Here is a 25,386-nt window from a genome sequence, read left to right on the forward strand (position 1 = left end):
CCTTGGGAGGCAGAGGTAGGAGGATCACCGTGAATTCGAGGCCACCCTGAGACTACATCGTGAATTCCAGGTCAGTCTGGACCAGAGTGAGACCCTACCTCGAAAAACAAAAACAAAACAAAAACTTTCAAGTTACTATCTCCTGAGAAAATTATGATTCCTCCTCTGACTACTGAGGCAGAGGACTGAGAGCTCCAGGCCAGCCTGGGCATCAAAGACTTTGTCTCAAAAAAAAAAAAACAAGGAGTGGGGCTGGAGAGATGGCTTAGTGGTTAAGCACTTGCCTGTGAAGCCTAAAGACCCCGGTTCAAGGCTCGATTCCCCAGGACCCACGTTAGCCAGATGCACAAGGGGGTGCATGCATCTGGAATTCGTCTGCAGTGGCTGGAAGTCCTGGCGCACCCATCCTCTCTCTCTCTCTGCCTCTTTCTCTGTCTGTCACTCTCAAATAAATAAATAAAAATAAACCAAAAAAAACAAGGAGCGGGCTGGAGGGATGGCTTAGCGGTTAAGGTGCTCGCCTGCAAATCAAAGGACCCAGGTTTGATTCCTCAGAACCCACGTAAGCCAGATGCACAAGGTTGCACATGTATCTGGAGTTTGTCTGCAGTGGCAGAAGGCCCTGGCATGCCCATCCTCTCTCTCTCCCTCAAATAAGTAAAAACTAAAAATAAATTAAACAAAACAAAACAACAACAACAAAAAAAGCAAGGAGTACTCAGGTATGCTGGCTCACGGCTACCCCAACATTCAGGTGGCTGAGACCAGAGGATCCACAGAGCAGCACTAGTGATGCGAGCTTTACCAAGCCTGAAGCCCACACATTATGGGAGAGAGATGCTGGGTATCCAACAACACAGGTATGAAAGAGTTCAGGGCAGCTGTTCTGCCCATCTTCTGCCCTAGGGGACAGAGGACCTACCTGAAGAGGCCATGGTCTCCGTGACCTCAGAGTCGGCGCTGCTACTGGGCTGGACACAGTCAGTAGTGAGGGTAGAGGTGGAGGGGAGGGGCTCCTTAGCAGGACTATCTGGTTCCTGCACCTCCTCAGGGCACAGGTAGACTTCGATGGGCCCTTGGGTGCTCTTCAGATATATCTGCAGGTTCTCCTGCAAGAGGAAGAAGAGAAGCTAGCGCATGGCCCTGAACACCTGGGTGTTGACCCACAGGTCAGCAGCTGTGGATACACGTAACAGCCACCACCCAGGGCGCAAGCTCAGACCTGCAGCTGGACACAAAAGCCAGCCCCACCTCTGGATGGCTGTGGTTATTCTGTCGTCCTCCGAGCTCCCAAGTCCCCTTCTTGTAGAAAGGACACTTTGATTTTCCTTGGGGAAATCACTGTCCCTACTTTCTGGCCATTTAGTTTGAGGACTCCAGTAGCTAGTTTGTGATGCATTTGGGAAAGCCACAGTGACATGGTTGGTTCAGAGTGGCACATAGTCGACCCAACCAGCAGTCAGTGCAGGGGTCTGGCTGGACTTGCGAGAAATGGGGGGTCCTTCCTGCTGGGGTGGCTGAGCTGGAATCCACACCAGCTCTCTGCCACAGGAAGGGAGCCCGTCTGGAAACAGCACAGAGACAGGTGGGGACAGACAACAGGAGACAGATGTCAGCCATAGTTTAAGTCTGCGCATGCAGCCTTGTCTCCAATCTCTGAATCTCTTCCAGGACTTGGTGTCCCCCCTCGCTGCACACTGAAGCCAGGTGGACTTGGTTTCTCCACCTTGGGCCCTCCCTCCTACGTCCCCATATAAGACACAGTTGGTCAACTGTGTCACATGTGCCACTCAGGCACAAGGCTGTTTCCCTATGCAAATATCCTACCCGGTCTTTGAGACCCAGTTTCCCCACCACCCCAGGATGTGTCCTTTATCCTTTATGTTTTCAAAGCACACACTGAGCTTAGAAATGACAACGCCGCTGTTTGTCTGGGTCTTTTCCCCCACGATGTCCTGAGCTCTACAAAGGGAGGAATGTGACCTTTACACTCAGCAACTCTAATTCTTCCTTCACACAAAGTATATCTCCAGCCCTTGTCCTGAGCTACATCCTGGGCTGGGGAATACGAGGCAAGCAGAACATTCTCTTGTAAAGCCTAACACCGTGGGCTGGAGGGATGGCTTAGTGGGTAAGGCGCTTGCCTGCAGAGCCAAAGGACCCAGGTTCAATTCCCCAAGACCCACGTAGGCCAGATGCACAAGGTGGCGCATGTGTCTGGAGTTTGTTTGCAGTGGCTGAAGGCTCTGTCACACCCATTCTCTTCCTCTCTCTGCCTCTTTCTCTCTCTCTCTCAAATAAATAAAACAAATTAATTTTTTTTTTAAAAAAAAGCCTAAAACCCTGGCAGATGAGCTAGAAAGTAATATGGAAGCATGCCCAAGATGTCTCAGCCAATGGACATTTAGTTAGTATATAGAAAAAGCATGGAAAGAGGTGAAGTCTGGCAGCGATCAGGGAAGACTTCCTAGCAGGAAGTGACTCCTCTCACCCCCTCACTATCAGTCAAGAAGGCAAGGAAAGGAAAAGTATTTCATCATACACGAAGGTCTCCCACTAAGCCTGTGCCCAGTATGGCAAAGCAAAAGCAGATGCGGATGGCACGGGAGAAGTAGGATGAGAGAGTCACTAAGGGCTTCACAGGGAATATTAAGAATTTTAAGGAGGCCAGGCAGGGTGGTGCACGCCTTTAATCCCAGCACTCGGGAGGCAGAGGTAGGAGGATCGCTCTGACTTCAAGGCCATCCTGAGACTACATAGTGAATTCCAGGTCAGCCTGGGCTAGAGTGAGACCCTACCTCGGGGAAAAAAAAAAAAAAAAAAGGATTTTAACGAGATGGCTTAGCTGTTAAGAGCACTTGCTTCCAAAGTCTACAGGCCAGTATTCAGTTCCCCAGTACCCATGTAAAGCCAGATGCACAAAGTGGTACATGGTCTGGAGTTCAGTTGCAGTGACTAGAGGCCCTGGTGTGTGCATACTCACTCTGTCTCTCTCTCAAATAAGTAAGAATAATTTTTATTTATTTTATTTATTTATTTTATTTATTTATTTTTTGAGGCAAGCCCAACAGACTGGACTTTTGAACATGGGTCCTTAGGCTTGTAGACAAGCACCTTAATCACTTTTAAAAAGTATTTTAAGCCAGGTGGGTGGTGCACACCTTTGATCTCAGCACTCTGGGAGGCAGAGATAGGAGGATCATCGTGACTTCAAGGCCATCCTGAGACAATATAGTGAATTCCAGGACAGCCTGAGCTAGTGCAAGACCATACCTTGAAAAACCAAAAGAAAAAGAAAAGTTTTTTCAGCTAAGTGTGATGGGTCATGCCTTTAATCCCAGCATTTGGGAGCCTGAGATAGGAGGATCAGTAGGAGTTTGAGGCCAGCCTGGGCTACAGAGTGAGTTCCAGGTTACCTTGGATTAGAATGAGACCCTGCTTCAAAACACACACATACACACACACACACACACACACAGCCAGGCATGTGGTGCTGCACACCTTTAATTCCAACACTTGGGAGGCTGAAGTAGAAGGATCACTGTGAGTTCAAGGCCAGCCTGAGACTAATTCTAGGTCAGCTGAGCTAGAGTAAGACTCTACCTCAAAAAAACCAACAACAAAGTTAGTCAGAAGGATCAGTGGGGCTCCCTGGCTAGCCAGTTTGGTCTAATTGTTAGCTCCAGGCCAATGAAGGCCTATCTCAAAAAAAAAAAAAAAAAAAGTAAACGGTATATGAGGAATGACTGGCCTGCAAGGTTACCCTCTGGCCTCCATGTGCATACACACAAATAAAAAGAATTTTGGTCTTGTTCTAGATGTTGTGATCCATGCCTTTATTTACCTTTATTATTATTATTTTTTTAGGTAAGCCCAACACACTGTCCTTTTTTTTATGCGAGCGAGCAAGCAAGCGAGTGAGAGAGAGAGAGAGAAAGAGAGAGAGAAAGGACACATGCTAGAGAGAATTGGTGCATCAGGGCCTCCAGGCTCCAAAATCGAACTCGACATGTGTGTCCCCTTGTGTGCATGTGAGACCTTGCGCACTTGCATCACTTTGTGTGTCTGGTTTATGTGGGACCTGAAGAGTCGAACATGAGTCCTTAGGCTTCCCAGGCAAGTGCCTTAACTGCTAAGCTATCAGTCCAGCCCTTTATTTACTGTTTAACATTTTATTTATGTATTTGTAGGACAGAGACAGAAAGAATGGGCAAACCAGGGCCTCTTGCTGCTGCAAATGAGCTCCAGACATCTGTGCCACTCTGTGCATCTGGCTTTATGAGGGTTTGGGGAATTGAACCTGGGTGGGCTGGATTTTCAAGCACGTGCCTTTAAGCACTGGGCCATCTCCCTAACCCAATCCATGTCTTTAATACCAGCACTTGTAAGGCATAATGAAAGAGGACCACTACTTGAGGCCAGCCTGACCTACACAGGGAAACCCTGGCTGAGGAGATACTCAGTGCAAAAAGCGCTGCTGCACAGCTGAGTATCTGAGTTTGAATCCTTAGACCTCATGTAGAAGCTAGAAGCCGTGGTGAGCTCCTATAATCCCAGAGCACCTATGGGGGAAAGGAAGGCAGAAACAGAATGTTCTAGAAGTTCGCAAACAAAATGGTGAGCAACAATGACGAGACCCTGCCTTCAATGAGGAGGAAAGTGAGGACAGACCCAAAAGTTGTGCTCAGAGTATCCCACACGCACTGTGGCATGTTTCTGGGGCTGTTCTCTGTAGGCCTTGTAGATATTACAAGGCTCTTCAGACAGTGCTATACCAGTGGTCCCCAAACTACAGGGTCCTGGGAGCAGTTCAGTGCTTCACAAGTGGCTCATTACACAAAGTACGTAGAACATAATGGAAAAATGCTTCAAAAGCAGTGTTTGGAAGTATCAGTTCACGGGGCTTGAGTATTAGATACATATATTGGGGCTGGAGAGATAGACCAGTAGTTAAGGCTCATGCCTGCAAAGCCTAACGACCCAAGTTTGATTTTCCAGTACCACATAAAAGCAAATGTACAAAGTGGCACGTGCATCTGGAGTTTGGATGCAGCGGCTGGAGGCCCTGGCACACTCATTCTCTCTCTCTTTCTTTGTCTGGTGTGGTAACACATGTGTTTAATCCCAGCACTTAGAAGGCTGAGGCAGGAGGATCGCTGAGAGTTTGAGGCCAGCCTGAGACTCCATAGTGAATTCCAGCTCAGCCTGGGCAAGAGTGAGACACTACCTCAAAAAACCAAAACACAAAAACAAAAAAACAAAACATAAGCTGGCAAGTGCTGATTCTCAATGAACAATGCATTACTTACTATCCATCAAGATCCAGAGTTACAAAGCATTGTCCTAGTGAGTCTAGAGGACTCAACAGACCTTATTTATTATTTTTATTTGCATGTGTATTTGGGTGTGTCAGAGTATCTTGTCCCTACAAACACATGCCACATGAATGTGCTATTTTCTGTGTCTGGTTTTACATGGGTGGCTAGAGAACTGAATACAGGCCAGCTGGCTGTGTAAGCAAGCACCTTTGACTGCTGAGCCATTTCCCTACCCCTGCCTGATGCTTTGTTTTGTTTTTAGTCTTGGACCCAGGAGAGCATGATTGGGAGAGGATTTCTGCCAAGTGCTAATGTGGTTCTATGGACACGTGCATAGATATGGATATGTGCAGAACACCCGGCAGGAGGGATTAAGAAAGAACAGAATCTCTGGCCAGGAAGGGAACAGAGATTTCCTCAGGCCCATACTCAGTCATCACTTCCTTTTTTTTTTAGCTTACACAATTTCTGACCCAAATTAGAGGCCACCAATATTACCAGGGCCACCAAAACAGACCAGTGGAGCCTAGGGCCAGGCAGCGCCTGGGTACCTCTCCAGAACTGTCCAGCAACTTCCCACCCACCTACCGTCACCGGCTTCCCCTCTCACCTCAGCCCCATCAGGCACTTCCAGTCTTGTCTGTGGAGGGGCCTTGACCACGATCACCGTCTGCTCCTTAAAGTTGCCCACAGCACGGATGTCTTGGTAGGTCACATAGGCTAGTGTAGGGTCAGGAGTCAAGAAAAGTATGTTGGGCATGGTAGCCCATGCTTTTTTTTTTGAGATAGGGTCTCACTTTAGCCCAGGCTGACCTGGAATTCACTATGAAGTCTCAGGGTGGCTTCGAACTCATGGCAATCCTCCTACCTCTGCCTCCTGAGTGCTGGGATTAAAGGCATGCGCCACCATGTCTGGCGTAATTTCTTTTATTATTTATTTTGGGGAGGGGAAGAGAAAGAGGCAGAGAGAATGGGTGCACCAGGACTTTCAGCCACTGTGAATAAACTCCAGACACGTGCACCCCCTTACGCCTATGTGTGACATTGCACACTTGCATCACTGTGTCTGGCTACCTGGGACCTGGAGATTCAAACATGAGTTCTTAGGCTTTGCAGGCAAGAGCCTTAACTGCTAAGCCATCTCTCCAGCCCTCAGCCCAACATTTCTATGGGTCCTGAGGAGCAAAGTCAGATCCTCACCTTTCAAGGCAAGCATCAATTGAGCTATATCCTGAGGTATCATATATATTAATTATTTATTTGCAAACAGAGAGAGAGAATGGGTGCACCATGGCCTCCAGCCACTCCAAAAGAACTCCAGATGCATGCATCACTTTGTGCATCTGGCTTTACATGGGTACTGGGGGACCAAACCCGGGTCATTAGGCTTTGCAGGCAAGTGCCTTAAACAACTTAACCATCTCTCCAGGCCTCTTTATATTTCCTTCTTTCTTTCTTTTTCTTTCTTTTTTTTTTTTGGTTTTTCGAGGTAGGGTTTCACTCTATCTCAGGCTGACCTGGCATTCACTATGTAGTCTCAGGGTGGCCTCAAACTCACAGTGATCCTCCTACCTCTGCCTCCCAAGTGCTGGGATTAAAGGCGTGTGCCACCACACCCGGCTTCTTTATATTTCTTATAATGCCTAGTATCCCTCCAGTAATACAAGGTCAGATCCAAAACTCAATTAGGCAAGCTCATTTGGAAAAGTATATGAAAGAACCTCCACATGGTCCATGCTCTTCAACCTTATCATTTCTATCTTGAGAACATGACCTAAGGGGGAAGATATGGGAAAGTGGGGGCTGAGAAGATGGCTTCATGGCTAAAGGCTCTTGCTTGCAAAGTCTGCAGGTCTGGGTTCAATTCCCAAGCAACCCATGTAGGCCAAACCAAAAAAAAAAAGTGGTACATCGGGCATTCATTTGCAGAGGCAAGAGGTCCTGGAACTCCCATATACATTCACATGTGCAACTAAAACAGTATCTTTTAAAAATATGGAGAAATGTTCTCTATACATGAAGTTCTTCACTAAGTTGCTTATGAAAAATGGAAGCCTTGGGCTGGAGAGATGGCTTAGGGGTTAAGGTGCCTGCCTGCAAAGCTTTCTGGCCCAGGTTTCAGTTCCCCAGGACCTCTATCAAGCCGGATGCACAAAATGGCACATTCACCTGGGATTTGTTTGCAATGGCGAAAGGCTCTCACACACTAGTTTCTCTTTCTTTTTCTGCTTGCGAATAAATAAATAAAAATATTAAAGGAAAGCCAGGCGTGGTGGTGCATGCCTTTAGTCCCAGCATTTGGGAGGCAGAGGTAGGAGGACCGCCATAAATCCGAGGCCACTCTGAGACTACATAGTGAATTCCAAGTCAGCCTGGGCTAGAATGAGATCCTACCTCAAAAAATCAAAAGAAAAAAGAAAGAAATCTAGACTGAATCCAAACATCAATTCTAAGCCTTATTAACATATTAGAGCAGATAACCAGCCATGGCGGTACAAGCCTGTATGTAACCCTAAAACTTGGAAGGTGGAGTCTCAAAAAAGAAAAAAAAAAAGTGATTTTAATAGGCTGGAGAGGAAAAAGACACTAGGGAAGACAGAAACAGATGTGTCTGTCCCCTTAGGAGAGCCAGTCTCTGCAGGGAGGCATTGAAGATAGATTTGAACCGGCCCCGACCCCGAGAGAGGATATTTCTTGTTGCCTTTATCCTCTGTCAGGTGCTTGAAGCTTGCTGTACAGCTCTGGAGAAGCTGGTCCAAGGCCTGCTCCGTGCTGGTCAGCTCCTTCAGCTCCCGCTCCAGCTGCTGCTGCTTCGTAGCCCGGCTGGGCTCTTCAAATATCCCCCTGCCGCTGGGAACAGAGCGGCCCCGATGTCAATATCAGTCCCTATCGGTGCCCCCCCCACCCCATCCCATAGCTGCTGCACACAGCTGCACCATGGGAACAGGTGGACTCCAGCCCTCAGTTAGTCACATGGTCTATATCGGTGCCCCCTGGGCAGTGCCAGCAAGTGGTGATGCCCAGCTCCCAGGGGATTGTTGTGGATTGGAACTCCTAGGGGTCTTTCCTAAGCCAAGAGAGGATCTCAGGACCCCTTACACAAGAGAAAGGAATGGGGGTCCTCTCAGTCCTTTACACTGTTAAGCATCTCCATTCTGCTTCACCCCTTCCGGCTCTCGTGCTATTATTTCAACCTTCTCTTCTTCCTCACTCTAAACGCACTGGCTCTGTTCCCACCCATAAACCTACTGCATGGTCTTAGCTGGCCCCTAGCACTTGTGCCTGGTACAATGTTGCCACCAGCGTGACAGTCACCCGCTGGCCCTCACAGGCCCTGGCACAGCACATGCACCCGCTGGACGGTGCCATAGCCCCGGCACAGGCACTCACACCCACTGGATGTTGTTCTTGGACTTCTTGCGGATGAGCTGGATGCCCTCCAAGACGTTGGTGATGTCGTAGATACGCCGCTTCTGCACGTCCAGCACCTCGGCCGCCCAGTTCAGGTCCAGGACTCCATCCTCCGACTCGCTCAGGAGGTAAATGAACTTCTTGGTGAGCAACCCCAGTGACGTGTCATACCGGGTCTTCTCCCCAGGCGACTTGGGGGCTGAGGAAGGAAAAAGTCCACTTAGTTCAAGGACAGCCCACCTGGGGTCTCTTCATGGGTCTAGAGCTGTTAAGCATGTTTTGTTTGTTTGTTTGTTTGTTTTTCAAGGTAGGGTCTCACTCTGGCCCAGGCTAACCTGGAATTCACTATGTAGGCTCAGGGTGGCCTTGAACTCATGGTGATAAACTTCTGCTTCCTGAGTGCTGGGACTAAAGGCAGGCACCACCATGCCCAGCTTGTTTTTGTTGTTTAAATTAACACCAAACTTCTTTTATTTGGAAGTACTTTTGTGGGCTATATAAACTCTAATACAAGAATAAATGTTCTATAAGTAACCATAGTACTACTTCTAAAAACTGCAGCTGTAACTGTAATGATTACAGGATTTTTACTAGCCACAGGACTAAACCGTGCAACCCTCAACGTCACATCTCAAATTCTCATCTAGTCATCAGTTCTGTTCTCTACTAGAATTCTTCCCATCCGTTGTTCATCATAGCCTAACAATTAAAAACCAGGCATGATGGCACACTCCTTTAATCCCAGAACTTGGGAAGCAGACGTAGGAAGACTGCTGTGAGTTCAAGGCTAGCCTGGGCCTAGAGTGAATTTCAGGTCAGCCTGAGTGAAACCCTACCTTGAAAAACCAAACAAAAGAACTTATGCTACTTGGTTTAATTTGATTAGAAACTCAACTCCCCAAATGTATTGCTAATTCACAAATGTTAGCATCTCTCATTACCTCAAATCAAAGAGGTCTCGTCCAACTACATTTTCTATCATTCCTCCTAAACCTGCAAATCTCTATCCTATTTGTTATAAGTAGTTTCTTTTTTCAAAAAAAAAATTTTTTTTTGAGGTAGGGTCTCACTGTAGTCCAGGCTGACCTGGAACCCACTCTGTATTCCCAGGCTGACCTTGAACTCACATTGATCCTCCTACCTGTCTCCCGAGTGCTAGAATTAAAGGCGTGTACTGCCATGCCCGGCTCTTAAAAATGATTTTCGGCAGGAGCTTTAATATATTAATATACTGTAAACTAGTTGTATGCCACCAAGCCATGCTCTTTTGTCCCCTCTTCCCTGCCCCTACTTCACTAAGGGCCCTCCTCAGTGGGATTATCAATGATCACTGTGGGGTCATGAATGTCCCAGTTCCTGGGGGGAGAAAATGCCTTGACACCACCCCTTCCCACCCGGTGGCTCTTAGTCCTTCTGCCCCCTCTTCTGCAATGTTCCCTGAGCCTTGGAGGGTACATTAGACGTCCCCTTTAGTGTTGAGCTCTCGGCAGCCTCTGATGTTATTCTTGGATGAGTTTTGAGTCTCCTCAGTGCCTTCTCAGAGAAGGTTCTTTGGCTAGCAAGTGAGAGCAACACTCACATTTGAAGGCCCGCCTTCTCCCACCAACCAGGTGGTGACGTGCTTGCCCACCTGCAGAGCTCCGTGAGGCAGGAGGCTGAAGCCTAAGGGGAAAGTGACTTACTCCAGGTGTTACCGCCAGAGGACCCTGTCAGGACGGGAATCCTGGTGTTCTGATTCCTGGTTCATATCCTCCAAAGCTCAGGGCAACAGCTCCAACAACAGCTTACTGTGTGAAGGTCACTGTTCTGAGCCCTTCCCTTATGTGAGGGCATTTAATCCCTAGAGCACCCCATAGGCTTGGTGTACGGAATACAGACAGAACTTGTTCAATTTATCAGTGCTGGTAAAAGGTGGGATTCAAGTCCACACGGTTTGCTGAGCATGGTGGCACACACCTTTAATTCCAGCACTCAGGAGGCAGAGGAAGGAGGATCGCCATGAGTTTGATGCCACCTGAGACTACATAGTGAATTCCAGGTCAGCCTGGGCTACAGTGAGACCCTACCTCAAAACAACAACAACAACAACAAAAATTATATATATATACATGGCTGGAGAGATGGCTTAGCAGTTAAGGAGCATGCCTGCGAAGCCTAAGGATCCAGGTTCAATTCTTCAGGTCCCATGTAAACCAGATGCACATGGTGGCGCATGCTTCTGGAGTTGGTTTGCAGTGGCTAGAGGCCCTGGCATGCCCATTCTCTCCCTTCCCACACCCGTGTCTCTAATAGATAAATAAATAAAAATAAATCTTTTAAAAATATAACAACCACCAAAAAAATTCCACACAGTTTGGTATCAGAATCTTACTTCTTACCTATTATTCTACCCCATCAGTTATGCCAAGAATCGGGGCTTAGGGAGGGAGGGAACAAGCCTGGATTTGAGAACAATTTTTATAGATGCATGCTTGCTGTTTCCTTCCCTGTGCAGCCCAATAATTATCCAGCAGAATCGGTCACATAACACCAAGTGGGCGGCCTCATGAACAAGGTCTCTTTCTCAATGACGTTGATGAGGCAAGACCACATTCACCTCTCAGCTGCAGCATCTTAAGCCACAGGGGACTTGTGCAATCAAGTGACTTAAAAGTCACATAGAAGTTAGTGACCAAACTGGTTTGGATTCCTGAGTTTTAGTCTCAGGAAGGGAACTTTAGGATTCCTTACCACACGGATGGCAAGTGTTTGGCGCGTGCGCACGTGCACACACACACACACACACACACACACTCTGCTTCGTCAAGCTTTGTGATCATGGCAGACATGACTAGCCAATCATAGTCCTGTGGAGTTTCAGAATTGTTTAATCCAGCGCTCTGGATAGCCTCTAGCAATCAATTGGAGAGTAAGCTTTCTCATCACGTCTGACCCTCCTGTACCTTGGTTTACAGAAGACACAACTTGGGTTCACAGAAAATGAGGGGACCAGTCAAGTCAGGTGAGAACCCTCCACAGATCCCCAATTCCTGGCTCTCATGCTTCCCACCTGATTTCATACTTTCTTCATAAGGTCTCTAGAACCTAAACTAGCATCTTTCCCAAACACATTTGCTTAAAATTCCAGTCTAACCAGAGTATTGACTGCAAGCCCTCCAGCTTAGATTGAAGGCTCCAGCTAGGAGCCCTAGAATCTTAAGGACTTCCGGGGTGGCCTACATGAGATTAATCCAAGTTTCACTTCCTTACCAATCACTTAGCACTGTCTGCTTGTTGGAGACAGTTTCTATTTACCCCTCGGTCCTCTCGGAGCTGGAGTCTCTCTTAGAAGAGATTAGATTGAACTTAATATGAAAACTTAAAAAGATGAGAAGGCTCCCAAATAAACCCTGGTGGTCATGCTCAGCCCCTGAAAGTGGGCGCAAGTCTCAAGTACAAGGGACCCAACCCTATCTACCTGGCAAAATCAAGTGTGAGAACAGAGGTGACCTTGGCAAAGTGGAAAGTTCAATACAAGATTAAGCCTGGTGATTTGGGCAGAGCTGTTGCCCTCTGCCCCACCTCACCCTGCCCCACCCCAGGTGCCCCATCAGAAGCTCTTACTTTTGGGACTGGGCAGGCCATCGAGGATGCACTTCCCCTTGGGAGTCCGGAACTCAGGGACCACAGGCCTCCCGATGCCCTCCAGGTCCAGCTTCCTTTTAGCCTTGGATAGAGGTGAAAGGAGAGGCAGAGTTTGAGGATCAGGCCTTCTGTTAGTCTTTCCCTGACCTGGAGCAGGACGTGGAGGCCACCAGCAGCCACCTCCCGTGTTTGTTGGCCACCAGTCCTGCTGCAGCATGGCCTCACCTGGTAAGGATACGTCAGTGCCCGCCCCCCAAGTGAGTGCTCAGAGTACAAAGCCGATTTCAGGGGGATAATGAAACACCCATCTTTGCAGCTCAGACCCTGGATGGAGGTGCTACCCAATCCTACGTGGCTGAGGGCTCAAGGCTCCTTTAAGCACAGTCGTTGCCCACCCCCATACAGGGAGGAAAAAGTGGGTTGGGCCTAAACCACATCAGGCTGGGGACCAGCCCCTCTGCAGAAGCAGCTGGCTCAGGCAAACTGGGTGCCCATCACAGCCCCACAGCTGGTCCTTATCAGGGTGGAGACGGCATCCTCCCAGACCCAAAGGACTTCCTGGCTCAGTGCCACACCCAGGGAGGTGCCCACATTGGGAAGCAGTGCAAACATCTCCCCCACCCCAGGTTTGGGGCTCCAGCTCGAGGGCCCGCAGCCTCCTGAATAGACTGCTCGCCGTTCGTTCTTTGCTGAGTAACAGTGAGACTTTCCACAGTGTCTTAAGGACAAGCAGCTGAGGCCCTGCTACCCCTCCCCGTTCCCGCCAAGCTTGGGAAACACCTGCTGGGGAAACCAAACCACAGCCCATCTGCTCCTCTCACCCAGGCACCACCCACCACCCCCGCCACCCCTGCCACCAGAGGGCCGCTATGAGGCCAGAGCCACACTGCCCAGAAAGGGCCTCCCTTCTGGTTAGGGCTGGGCAGGGGAGGGGCAGGGGCAGGGGAGGGACACTGGGGCACTGGGGCACAGGGCAAAGGGCCAACTGGAGTCTCCAGCATCCTCACAATCTTACTAAACGACTCCAGGGAAATGCTCCGTGGCTCAGAACCTCAGTTTCCTGTTCTGTGAAAAGAAGCAGAACTTCTGACATCAAGGGCTATGGAAAGGACTCAGGAGTAGCTTCTGCAACATCCTCAGCATGTGGCTCAATACACAGTAGGGACTCAGGAAATTAACACTACGTTCCCCAAATCTGATTTCGGCATCTTCCTGGACACACTCTCTGAGGCGCTTTCCGTCTTCCTCTGTCCCGCGGACACCCCCTCCCTGGCTGAGTGGTCTATTTTAACACTTGGTGGTGAGGTCATGCTCTGCAGGGCCGAGCCTTCTAACTGCTGCAGAGCACAGCTGGGCAGACAGGTGTCAACTCCCCCCTTACTCCTCCCTCCTCTAAGAAGTCTCCCTGGATGAATGGAGCTCTGCTCTTCTCCCTGACCCCCTAACTAGTCACAGACAGACTCCAGATCCAGCTCTTGAAGTCTCTCCTGCGTGTTCAACTGGTCAAGAGTTCCAGCGTGGCCCTGCCCTGACGCTAGAGCCAGGCCCAGTCACCCACTGAGACCTCCCACTCCCTGAGCCGATGCAGCATCCAGCCCCTGGCTGAGCCTCCCCAGACCCAGCAGTCCCCATCTTTACAGCGAATGTAATTGAGACTAATGGGTGCCAACGCCGTAGTCTGTTTTGACCAAGGTGGTTCACCCTAGGACCCTTCATCCATTCAAAGGCAAGGCGAGTAAAGGACAAAACGGGCCAACTGGCCCCTTTCTCCTCTCTGTCCAGAACCTCACTCACTACTGCAGAACAGGGTAGGATGCGTGGCTCTGCGGCACACTGGAGCTCTAGACAGAACAGGGTAGGAGGAGACCCCGACCAGCCCCATCTTGGCCCATCACATGCTCCCACCATTTTGAAGTATTATGGCTCTCTCTCTCTCTTCACAGACAAGTGAACTTGGAGAGGTTTATTTAGGTGTATGCTCAAGGTCATAGACAGACAGTGTTGGAATCTAGGGCTGTCTAACTCGAAGACCATATACCAGGCTGCTTCAGCTCATCCACACACACGTCCCCAGGATTTGCCGGAACGTGGGCCAACGCCGGGCTATGTTAGCCACCCCTGCCGTCATCAGCGCACACACTCACATCCCGCCCTTCTCGTTCTTTCCATCACCACATCCCGCACGCTAGAGGTCTTTGAGCAGCAAAGCAGCCCCCACTGAAAGACACCTGCCTAACACCTTTGTGCACTGCCCAGAAAAGAAATTAGTACTGGCTGGGCTAAGCCAAGAGTGGCAGAGAATAAACCCCAGGGGAGGAAGAACCCAGGCCTTGGGGTCAGAGCGATCTGGCTCAAAGCTAGGCCTCCCCTTTCTTTGCTAAGTGAGCAGAGAAGACAGGTGACCCTGGCTCACCTACAGAGTTGGGCTAATCTGCTCCACTTCTGCCAAGGAGTTAGTAAGGAGGCAGTGCCAGGGAGCACTCTGCCCAGAGGCCAGTGCCCATACAGGGGCTGCCAGCGCTCAGGCGCAGGCCACCAGCAAGGATGGAGCTGGAAGAAGACAGCAGAACTCAAAGACAGAAAAGATCTGTGACCACAACCAGAGGCCAATACGGCTCTAACCTGGACCCTCTAAGGAAGCCTGGCTAGGGTTCAAGTCCACTTGCAAGACCACTGAGGGTACAACATGCCCCAGCAGAGCAGAGGTCCTGAGGCAGAGCCCCCTTTCCAGGCAGTAAGGTGAAGAAAGCAGCCTGCAGAGGCTAAGTGTCTTACCCAAGGTCACAAAGGGTGAGAGCAATCTTAGAAATCACCTTGCACTCAGCTCCTGGCTTTGCCTGTGGTCACTGGGACAGCCTGGGACTTACCACCTTCCCCCTAAGACTGCACTTTCTCTTTTGACTTGGCTCACAGAGGTCAGAAAATACTTACAGATGCTCAGCCTACTCATTCAGCTCCCCAGGGAGGCCAAGGAAGGATCTTTTTGGTTTGCCTGCTTACTTTGAGATAGGCCCGGGCTGGCCTTGAACTTTCAGCAGTCAACCTGTGACAACCTCCTGAATGTAGGGATTATAGGTTAGCAAGACTGTTTGAACCCAGGAGTTCAAAGCCAACCTGGGTTGGAGAGATGGCTCAGCAGTTAAGGCACTTGCCTGAAATGCCTAACGACCCAGGTTCAATTCCCCAGTACCCATGTAAAGCCAGCTGCACAAAGTGGTGCATGCATCTGGAGTTCATTTTCAGTGGCTAGAGTCCCTGGCACATGCACCCATTCTTTCTCTCTCATTGCAAATAAATAAATTTTTTAAAAAAACTTTATAAAATTTCTCAAACGAAATTTGGACATATACGCAAACACCGTTAATTCCAGCACTAGAAAGGCCAAGTTGGGAGGATCACTGTGAATTCAAGGCCAGTCTGGAGCTATAGAGTGAGCATGAACTCCAGGTCAGTCTGGGTTAGAGTGAGACCCTGCCTCAGAAAAAAAAAAAAAAAAAAGGAGAAACATTACAGAACTCCATTGTCCTCACAGAGCCCTCCAGGAATGACAAAGAATAAGGCCATCTGCCTGGCCAGAGGTGGGATTCCATGAAGGAGTGTCCTGTGGCAACGAGAGTACTGGACAGGGAGCAAGCAGACCCGGGTTCTGGCCATCCTGCCATTCGGTTTGTTGCCATGTCTTTAATGGACAGCCTTCCACCAAATCCTGCCCACCTTGCACTTTGCAACCTGCCCACAAACAGGAGACCACACCCAGGGCTGAGTCTGGAGAGGCTCCAGGTCACACCCTTGTAAAATGAGTAAGCAGGGGCAGGCCTGCCCTCAGGGCTGAGGGGCCCTGGCATCTGGAGATGGACCAAAGATGAGTTCTAGGCCTGGCAGGTCTTTAAGGAGTCTGGTGCAAGGAGACGCCCCCACTTCTTGGCTTGTGACTTAGGCAAATGACTTCACCTCTCTGCTCAGTTTCTTCACTGGCAAGGGGCCTCATCCTGAGCATCTTAACCAAGATGAAGTGGGCCCAGCAGTGCCTGGCATACAAGAACCATTCTTGCTAAGATCTCAAGCTCCTCTGGGAGGAAGGAACAGACGGATGCACTCAGTTCTGGGAGGGTCCTAATGCAGTTCAAAACCTCAGCTGTTATTGAAACCCCACATCTAGAAGCAGATGGCCAGAGGAGAGACTAGCTCACCACTGTGCCCGCTCTCCTGGGGGCACCCAGTTCCAGGGACAGTCGACCCTGCATCAAGACTGCCTGGCTTAGCATGGTGGTGCACGCTTTTCACCCCAGCGCTTGGGAGACAGGAGGATCGCTGTGAGTTTGAGGCCATACATAGTGAATTCCAGGTCAGCCTGGGCTGGAGCGAAACCCTACCTTGAAATTTAAAATAAAATAAAAAAGAAGAATGCCTTGTGGGTAGGGTCAACTCTACTCAGTCTCCCTGTATGACCTAGGACAGGTCACATCCCCTTTCTGACCTTCACTCCTCCCCCACCATAGCACAGAGCTTCTTGATCTACTTCAGAAGCTACACAAATTAGGCTATAAAATGCTGAACATCAGACAAAGCAAGATAATCGTTTTCCTCAGTTGCTTGACCTGTAAAATGAGTCTACCTCCTGCCCTCTTCGGAAAGGAGTCCTGGAAGCAAAGCCTGATTCCAAAGGCAGGACTCGGGGCTCTGCTTGTGACCAGCTGTCTCTGGGGCCATAGGTCTTATCCCAGTATCCCAGCAACTTAATACATCCTCAACTAAGCAAATCTACAACACAACCCCATCCTTCCTGCTTCCGAAACCCAGGCCCTGGAGGAGTAACAGATGAACCAGCAGCGCAGCTGCCCCTGTGCACACGTGCATTGTCAAGAAGAAGAAACTGAGGCCCAGGCTTGTCAAAGAACACACAGTCAATTAGTGGCAACCAGGCTGCCCCACCTTAAATCCCCCCCCAGGCTTTTTCCCACTCCACTCCCACAGCACACACCCTGAGCTACAGTCTAGCGCTCCCACACTGGGCTCTCCCTGACAGCGGGCCAGGAGGACTGACGGAGACAGTCTATTGGAACAGGATCTCCAAGAGACCAAAATTTTATTTGCATTCTGACTGTTTTGGAAAAGAAATCCAGGCTTGGTTGGGGTAGGAAGGGCCTGGGAACACTTGGAAAGGAATTAGCTGGACAAGTTTGTCTAAGCCAAGCTGGACCTCAGAGGTCTATACCACTGTCTCAAAGTCCCCAAGAATCCACGGACCAAGCCCCGGGGCTCGGATGATAGATAATAGTTTCTGAGACGCACAATGAAGGAATGAATGAACTATGGCAATGTCCGTGCTTTGTGGACTTTTCCAAGGTCACAAAGACAGGAGAGACATTGGGTCGTGTCTCCAGACTCCCAGTCAAGCGTTCATTGCACTCCAAAACAGCGGAAGATATTACAACATGCAATCCAAAAATCAAAGGTCAAATCCTCAGATATTGGGGGCAATGGCTAGGTCTGAAAACTCCAGTTTCCACCTCCCCAGTTGGACCAGCTTCATTCACACTGAGCCTTAGGCGCCCCTCCCTCTGGTCCACCCGGAAAAGCATAGGGGAAGCAGTGGAGGGTCCCCCAGCATTACCGGCAGCCGGCCCGCGGGTACGCATCGCACAACTTGGCCCTCGGGTCCGTGGGGAGTGGCGTCCAGGCAGGTGCCCAACGCCGCACCGGGAAGTACGGTCTGCGGGTAAAGCGAGGTGTAGTAGGTGGTGGTGGTGGTCGGGCAGAGCTGGGGGCTGCTGAGACCCGGAGGCCACAACTGCGTGGGGCTCAAAGCTGACACCCCTTGTGTGGGCTGCGCAGTGGCCTGAGCCAGGGTCCGCGGCCCGCGCAGCATGATGAGCGCGGCGCCCCTTTGCCCACCCGGGGCCGTGGCACACCCGCGGGCACCTGCGGGCTCGGCAGCGGGCGAGCAGCTCACACGGCCCGCGGCTGCATGGCGCGGCGCGGACGCCGGGGGAAGCCGCCAATGGACGCCTGCTGGGCAAAAAGCAGGACCCTCCCCTCCTGGCCCGCGGCCCAGCCTGGCTGCGCTTGGAGATCACCCGGTGCGGGTGGCACTGCCAGGGGCTGTCCCGCCCTGGCCTGCGCCGCTGAGACCGCTCTGGGGTCCGGCTCGTGCGGGGAGCAGGGCTCGAGTGAGTGGCCGTGGACTCCGCAGGACACGCGTGCGCTCGGACGGGGACCGGAGCCCGGACGGCTCCGCTTCGCTCTCTGCTCGCTCGGCTCCCCAAGTATGTTTTCTTTCTTTCTTTTCTTTTTTTTTTTTTTTCTGTGTTTCTTTTCTTCTTCTTTTTTTTTTTTTAGCGCCAAACTACGTGCCGCGAAATTCAGATCTCCCGCGGAAAATGCCGTGCTCCCATTGGCTGCTGCAACAAGGACCGGCTCCACCCCCCTCCCCGGAAAGGTGCGGTCTCCCGAGCCCAGATTGCAATTGGAGCGTCCCTCGGCTTAAAGGGGCCGCGACACCTGCTGGCCTCGATTCCCTGAGAGTAGAGGAGGGGAAAAACATTCGGGAGCGGAGTCTGAACTTGAACCCCAACTCTGCAGGGCCTCAGGATCAGGGCCCTAGGATCTATTGTTAGTTTGCATGGTTGCTTAGTTAGGTTGTAAACATTTACATTCTCCTTCCCATTTAAAATGAAAGCCAGAGACGTGTTTCTTTTTCACTTGGTGGGGCTAGGGTCGCGGGCGATGGCTAGCATCTATTGAGCGTCTACTGTGCTCCCAAGCACATGCTAAGTCATAACGTGGGTCGTTTGAATTAATTGACAACAACAATCCTGGGACGTGGGATGATGATCCCCGTGGTAAACTTGGAGAGCCAGAGTAATTTGCCCAAGGTCATACCGAGAGATTTGCTGATCTGAGAACTAACTGGCTGTTAAATCTGGGACACTCCAGCTCCCAGACCCTTGTTTGTTCCAATAGAGTTCCTCTTTGCCTCCATTTAGCTCTGTCCTGCCCTTTGCAGGCACAGCAGGAGCAGGGATCCATAGCGCAGAGATCTGCCTTGTTCCCAGGGTCCCAGGACCCAACACTCAGTAAATAGTTAAGCATCCCCAAGTTTCTTCTAAACAGCCACAACAGGCTCCCTCCCTCATTCAAAAACCTGGTTTGATGGCACAAGCCTTTAATCCCAGCATTTGGAAGGCTGAGGTAGGAGAATTGCTGTGAGTTCAAGGCCAGCCTGATACTACATATTGAAGTCCAGGTCAGTTTGGACTAGAGTGAGACACTACCTCAAAAAAAAACAAAATAAATAAATACATACCTCGTGTGGTGAGTGTTCATTTACTTTCTCTGTCTCTTCGGTTTAGAGGCTAGGAAAAGTGAGTGATGGGTGACAGAGCTACAAAAGCTGCCTGCCTGTGCCAGGTCTCTGAGGGCTTTTTTAATTTTATTTTTTTATTGGTTGTTTGAGGTAGGGTTTCGCCCTAGTCCAGGCTGACCTGAAATTCACTATGTAGTCTCAGGGTGGCCTCGAACTCATGGCGATCCTCCCAAATGCTGGGATTAAAAGCGTGTGCCACCATGCCTGGCACTGTGGTTTGTTTGTTTGTTTTACATTTTTATTTATTTATTTTTGGTTTTTTGAGGTAGGGTCTCCCTGTAACCCAGGCAGACCTGGAATTCACTATGTAGTGTCAGTCTAGCCTTGAACTCATGAAAATTTTCCTCCTTTAAAAATTTTATTTATTTATTATTTATTTGAGAGATCAAGAGAGAAAGAGGCAAAGAGAGAGAGGAAGAGAGAATGGGCCACTGCAAATGAACTTCAGATGTATGTGCCACCTTGTGAATCTGGCTTATGTGGGACCTGGAGAATTGAACCTGGATCCTTAGGCTTCTTCGTAGGCAAATGCCTTAACCACTAAGCAATCTCTCCAGCCCATGTGTGTGTGTGTGTGTGTGTGTGGGCGGGGGGGGGGGATAATTGAAGTTTAAGGCTTGGCATTCAAAGCCTGTCAGAGTCAGTCCCCAGCTTAAGACCTCATCAGGTTATGGAGGATGAGGTAGCTCAGGCTTTGTCACCTGCATTCCTGGATTCAAATCTATCCCTGTACTAAGCTATATGACAAGATTTTTAAATTCTCTGCAGGGGGCTGGAAAGATGTCTCAATGGTTAAGGCCCTTGCCTGCAAGGACCCAGATTTGATTCCTCACTACCTATGAAAGGCCAGATACACAAAGTGGTGCATACATCTGGAATTTGATTGCAGTGGCTAGAGAACCTAGTGTACCCACCCATATTTTCTCTCTCTCTCTGTTTAAAAATTAATAAAACTTTTTTTTTTTTTTTTTTTGGTTTTTCGAGGTAGGGTCTCACTCTGGTCCAGGCTGACCTGGAATTAACTCTGTAGTCTCAGGGTGGCCTCGAACTATGACGATCCTCCTATCTCTGCCTCCCGAGTGCTGGGATTAAAGGTGTGTGCCACCATGCCCGGCTAAAACATTTTATTTATTTATTTTGAATTTTGCGGTAGGGTCTTGCTCTACCCCAGGCTGACCTAGAATTCACTCTGTAGTCTCAGGCTGGCCTCAAACTCACAGCAATCCTCCTACCTCTGCCTCCCAAATACTGCACCATCACACCAGGTGAATATGTTTATTTTTATTTATTTATTTGAGAGAGAGAGGGAGAAAGAAGCAAAGATAGGGAGGCAGATAGAGAATGGGCATGCCAGGGCCTCCAGCCACTGCAAACAAACTTGAGACACATATGTTACATTGCATCTCTGGCTTATGTGGGTCCTGGGGAATTGAACCCAGGTCCTTTGGCTCTGCAGGTAATCACCTTAACTTCTAAGCCATCTCTCTAACCTAAAAATAAATAAAATATATTTTTTAATTCTCTGAGCCTGGCCGGGCATGGTGGCGCACGCCTTTAATCCCAGCACTTGGGAGGCAGAGGTAGGAGAATTGCCATGAGTTTGAGGTCACCCTAAGACTACATAGTTAATTCCAGGTCTCCCTGGGCCAGAGTGAGACCCTACCTCAAAAAACAAAAACAGGGCTGGAGAGATGGCTTAGCGGTTAAGCGCTTGCCTGTGAAGCCTAAGGACCCCGGTTCGAGGCTCAGTTCCCCAGGTCCCATGTTAGCCAGATGCACAAGGGGGCGCATGCGTCTGGAGTTCGTTTGCAGAGGCTGGAAGCCCTGGCGCACCCATTCTCTCTCTCTCCCTCTATCAGTCTTTCTCTCTGTGTCTGTCGCTCTCAAATAAATAAATAAATTTTAAAAAATCAAAAAAAAAATAACACCTCACAGGATCGTAGAGGAATCTCAAGAGACAGTATACGTGAGCCTCAAGGATTGACAGCTTTGGCTGCGATTCTTCCTTCATCTCCTGGACACAGACCTCTTTAGCCTGAGTATCTCATTGGATCCTTTAGGGCCCAACTTAAACCTCCTTTCCTCTGGGAAGCCTTCCCTACCCGCTTCTCCGCTCATCCAAAATGTCTCTTGGGGCTGGCCTAGTATGGTGGCGCATGCTTTAATCCCAGCACTCAGGAAGCAGAAGTAGTAGGATTGCTGTGAGTTCAAGGTTGGGCTAGAGTGAGAATAAGATCTGAGCTCCAAAGAGCAAAAATAAATAAATAAATAATAACAAAGTAAATAAATAAAAGGGCCTCTTGCCCCCTTTGAACCTTAGTGTATCCTGCCTCATCAAACGAGGCTCCCCTGTCATGTCTTATGGACCAGTTGAGTTCTCAGCTCCCGCTGCATGGGTCTCTGTCAGATCTCTTTGACTACCCTTCAGCATCTAGGACCTACCTGGCTAGGCATGCAGAAAATAGCTAATAAATATTGATTACGGCTTGGTCATCTGCCCATCTAAGGGGAGCAGTAGTTCATGAGATCTGAAACCCCGATGAAATCCTGTTCTCCGCTTCCTAGCTGAACAACCCTGGGCAGCTGTTGCTCACTTCCCTGCCTGCACTCCCCTCTCCTCAGCCACCCAACACAGATAAAGCTCCCACCTGGCCTGAATCACGGGTCTTCAGAGACATCGATTTTTTTTTGTTGTTGTTGTTTTTAAGGTAAGGTCTCACTCTAGCCCAGGCTGACCTGGAATTCACTAGGTAGTCTCGGGCTGACCTGGAACTCACAGCGATCCTCCTCTCTTGAGTGCTGGGATTAAAGGCACGTGCTACCCTGCTGGCTTCAGAGACGTCAGTAAGCTGACGATGGACATGGTGGCTGGCATGCATTGAGAACCTAAGAACCTACCACATGTGCTTTCCCTTGGGTTTCTGCTCACACACACTGCACAACACGCCTCTGAAATGGAGGCGCTGTTATTATCCCCATTTTACAGATGAGGGATCCTGGAAGGAATTGTGGCAGAGCAGGTTTGTGGAAGAAGCAGGGCCCCAGGGCCAGGGAGGGAAATGGGGGTGGCAGGGTGGGGCTGGGAGGAAAGGAGGGAGCCAGCAGTGAGGGGGCTGAGAGCCAGTTCTCTGTGGTTGAGTTTCGGGCAGCTGGGGCTGGCTTTGGAGTTTCACTGCCTGGGAACTGATGAATTCCTGTAAGAGGTGTGAGTACAGAGCTGAAGTCAGTCTCCCTGGGCTTGAATTCTTGCCCTATCTCTGCATGACTGGTGGTGTGATCTCAAGCCGGTTACTGGACTTCTCTGAGCCTCAACTTCCACATCTTTGAAAGGGGAATGGCAGAAGTCACCTTCATTCACTGGAACCACCCAGTTGGATATGGAGAGGCCTTAAAAGGATGCAGGTTAAAAGTAGGTACTTGGTGACGCATTATTTCGATAAGGGCTCCCAACTACAGTGTCTCACACGTACAGTCAGGAAAAACGAGGAAACTGAGGCTGAACTGTGTACAGAGCAGACTAGAGGCTGCTGAGGGATGGAACTATGCATCTGAACTAAGGTCTCTCTCTTTCTCTCTACAAAGGCACAGAGATCTTTTGAACAAAGCCCCAGTCTCCAAAGCCCTTGTTCTGCCAATGAGCCGGGGGTTCTGGGGCTGCAGACATTGTCAGAGGTAGAAAGAGTGTGTCCAGGCCAGGTGTAGTGTTGCACACCTGTAACTTCAGCATTTGGGGCGTAGACATAGGAGGATGAGGAGTTTAGGGTCATTGTGAGTTTGAGGCCATGAGACACTGTTTCAAAAAGCAAAAGCGTAAATGGATAAATGGGTGAGTTAGGGAATCCTTAGGACTATTTTCCAGATGATGCAAGGAAGATATGGGCATTAAGTGACTTGCCTGAGGCCCAGAGCTAGTGAGTCACCAAGTCTTTGGCCCAGCCAGGAACAAAGAGCCTTGGAAAAGGCCCCATCTGGACACAAGCTTCCATGCTTGTTGGTTGCATCTTGTCCCTGGCCTGTCTTCTATAAAACACCTCTGTTCAAAGTTCAAAACACTTGCTACAGGCTTCCTGAAGAACAATATGGTGGCATCTGCCTGAAATCCCCAGCACTTAGAAAACTGAGACAGGGGGCTGGAGAGATGGCTTAGCGGTTAAGCACTTGCCTGTGAAGCCTAAGGACCCCAGTTCGAGGCTCTATTCCCCAGGACCCATGTAAGCCAGATGCACAAGATGGCGCATGCATCTGGTGTTTGTTTGCAGTGGCTGGAGGCCCTGGCACACCCGTCTCTCTCTATATCTGCCTCTTCCTCTGTCTGTCTGTTGCCCTCAAATAAATAAATAAAAATAACGTGAAAACGTGTTTTTTACAAAAGTATGGTCAAGCACCAAAATAAAACAGAAAAAAATGTAAAAAAAAAAAACTGAGATAGGAGGACTTCCTCTAATCAAGGCCACCTCCCACCAAGGCTACAGAACAAGACTATCAGAAATGAAAAAAATAAAATCTGAAGAAAACAGCTGAGTGTGGTGGCACACGCCTTTAATCCCACCACTCGGGAGGTAGAGGTAGGAGTAATGCCATGAGTTCAAGGCCATCCTGAGACTACATAGTGAATTACAGGACGGCCTGAGCTAGAGTGAGACCCTACCTCAAATGAAAAACCAAAAAGAAGAAAAAGAACAAGGAAACGGACTAGAGAGATTGCTTAGCAGTTAAAGACACTTGTGTTGGTTCAATTCCACAATGCATGTAAAGTCAGGTGCACAAGGAGTGCATGTATCTGGAGTTTGTTTGCAGTGGCAAGAGGCCCTGGGGCGTCCATTCTCTCCTCTGCCCCCCACAAACATGTGTGTGTGTGTGTGTGTGTGTGTATTGGTTTTTCTTTCAAGGTAGGGTCTCATTCTAGTCCAGGCTGACCTGAAATTTACTATGTAGTCTCAGAGTGTGGCCTCAAACTCATGGCAATCCTCCTACCTTGGCCTCTTAGTGCTGGGATTAAAAGTGTGCACCACCATGCATGGCTAATAAAAATGTTTTTAGTGTTTTAAAAATATTTTATTTCAGGTGGGAGAGATAGCTAAACAGTTAAGGCACTCACCTGCAAAGCCTAAGTATGCATGTTGGAGTCTCCAGGTCCCATATAGCCAGACGCACAGTGATGCAAACGTGCAGTGTTACACGTGTGCACAAGGGGGCGCACGCATCTGGAGTTCATTCACAGCGGCTGAAAGGCCCTGGAGCGCCCATTGTCTCTCTCTTTATAGGTAAGGTCTTGCTCTAATACAGACTGATCTGAAATTTGCTATGTAGACCTCAAACTCATAGTGATCCTCCTTCCTCTGCCTCTTGAGCGCTGGGATTGAAGGTGTGCACCAACATACCCCTAGGTAATATATATAATTTTATTTAGTAGAAACTTTGTATGGACACATAATATGTTGGTACCATCATTTCCCTCCTCCCTGTCCCCACTCCATTGTGGGCCCTCCTTACTGGGATTGCTGGTATTCACCATGGGGTTGTGGGTTATGAATTGTGAGAGCAGCTGTCAGTCATTGTGGGGTGGGGGCAGTGTCCCCGATATTCCCTCTCACCCTGTTGCTCTTACGTTCTTTCTGCTCCCTCTTCCACAGAATTCCCTGAGCTGTGGTGGGTGTGCTTTAAGTC

General features: G+C 49.5%; 1 protein-coding gene across 1 annotated transcript in view; it reads right to left on the minus strand.

Annotated features, from left to right (window-relative positions):
* E2f2 (E2F transcription factor 2) overlaps positions 1-18,234 on the minus strand; it is a 28,458-nt gene extending 10,224 nt beyond the window's left edge. The window contains exons 1-6 of the mRNA XM_045151148.1: positions 17,968-18,234; positions 12,333-12,435; positions 8,709-8,928; positions 8,010-8,168; positions 5,929-6,043; positions 923-1,109 (exon numbers count right to left, since the gene is read on the minus strand). Coding sequence (XP_045007083.1) covers positions 923-1,109; positions 5,929-6,043; positions 8,010-8,168; positions 8,709-8,928; positions 12,333-12,435; positions 17,968-18,222 — 1,039 coding nt within the window. The 5' untranslated portion in view covers positions 18,223-18,234. The remainder of the gene's footprint in view (positions 1-922; positions 1,110-5,928; positions 6,044-8,009; positions 8,169-8,708; positions 8,929-12,332; positions 12,436-17,967) is intronic.
* Between the last annotated feature and the right edge of the window lie 7,152 nt (positions 18,235-25,386).

Source organism: Jaculus jaculus, chromosome 5 (genome assembly GCF_020740685.1).
Source record: "Jaculus jaculus isolate mJacJac1 chromosome 5, mJacJac1.mat.Y.cur, whole genome shotgun sequence".
NCBI lineage: Eukaryota > Metazoa > Chordata > Mammalia > Rodentia > Dipodidae > Jaculus > Jaculus jaculus.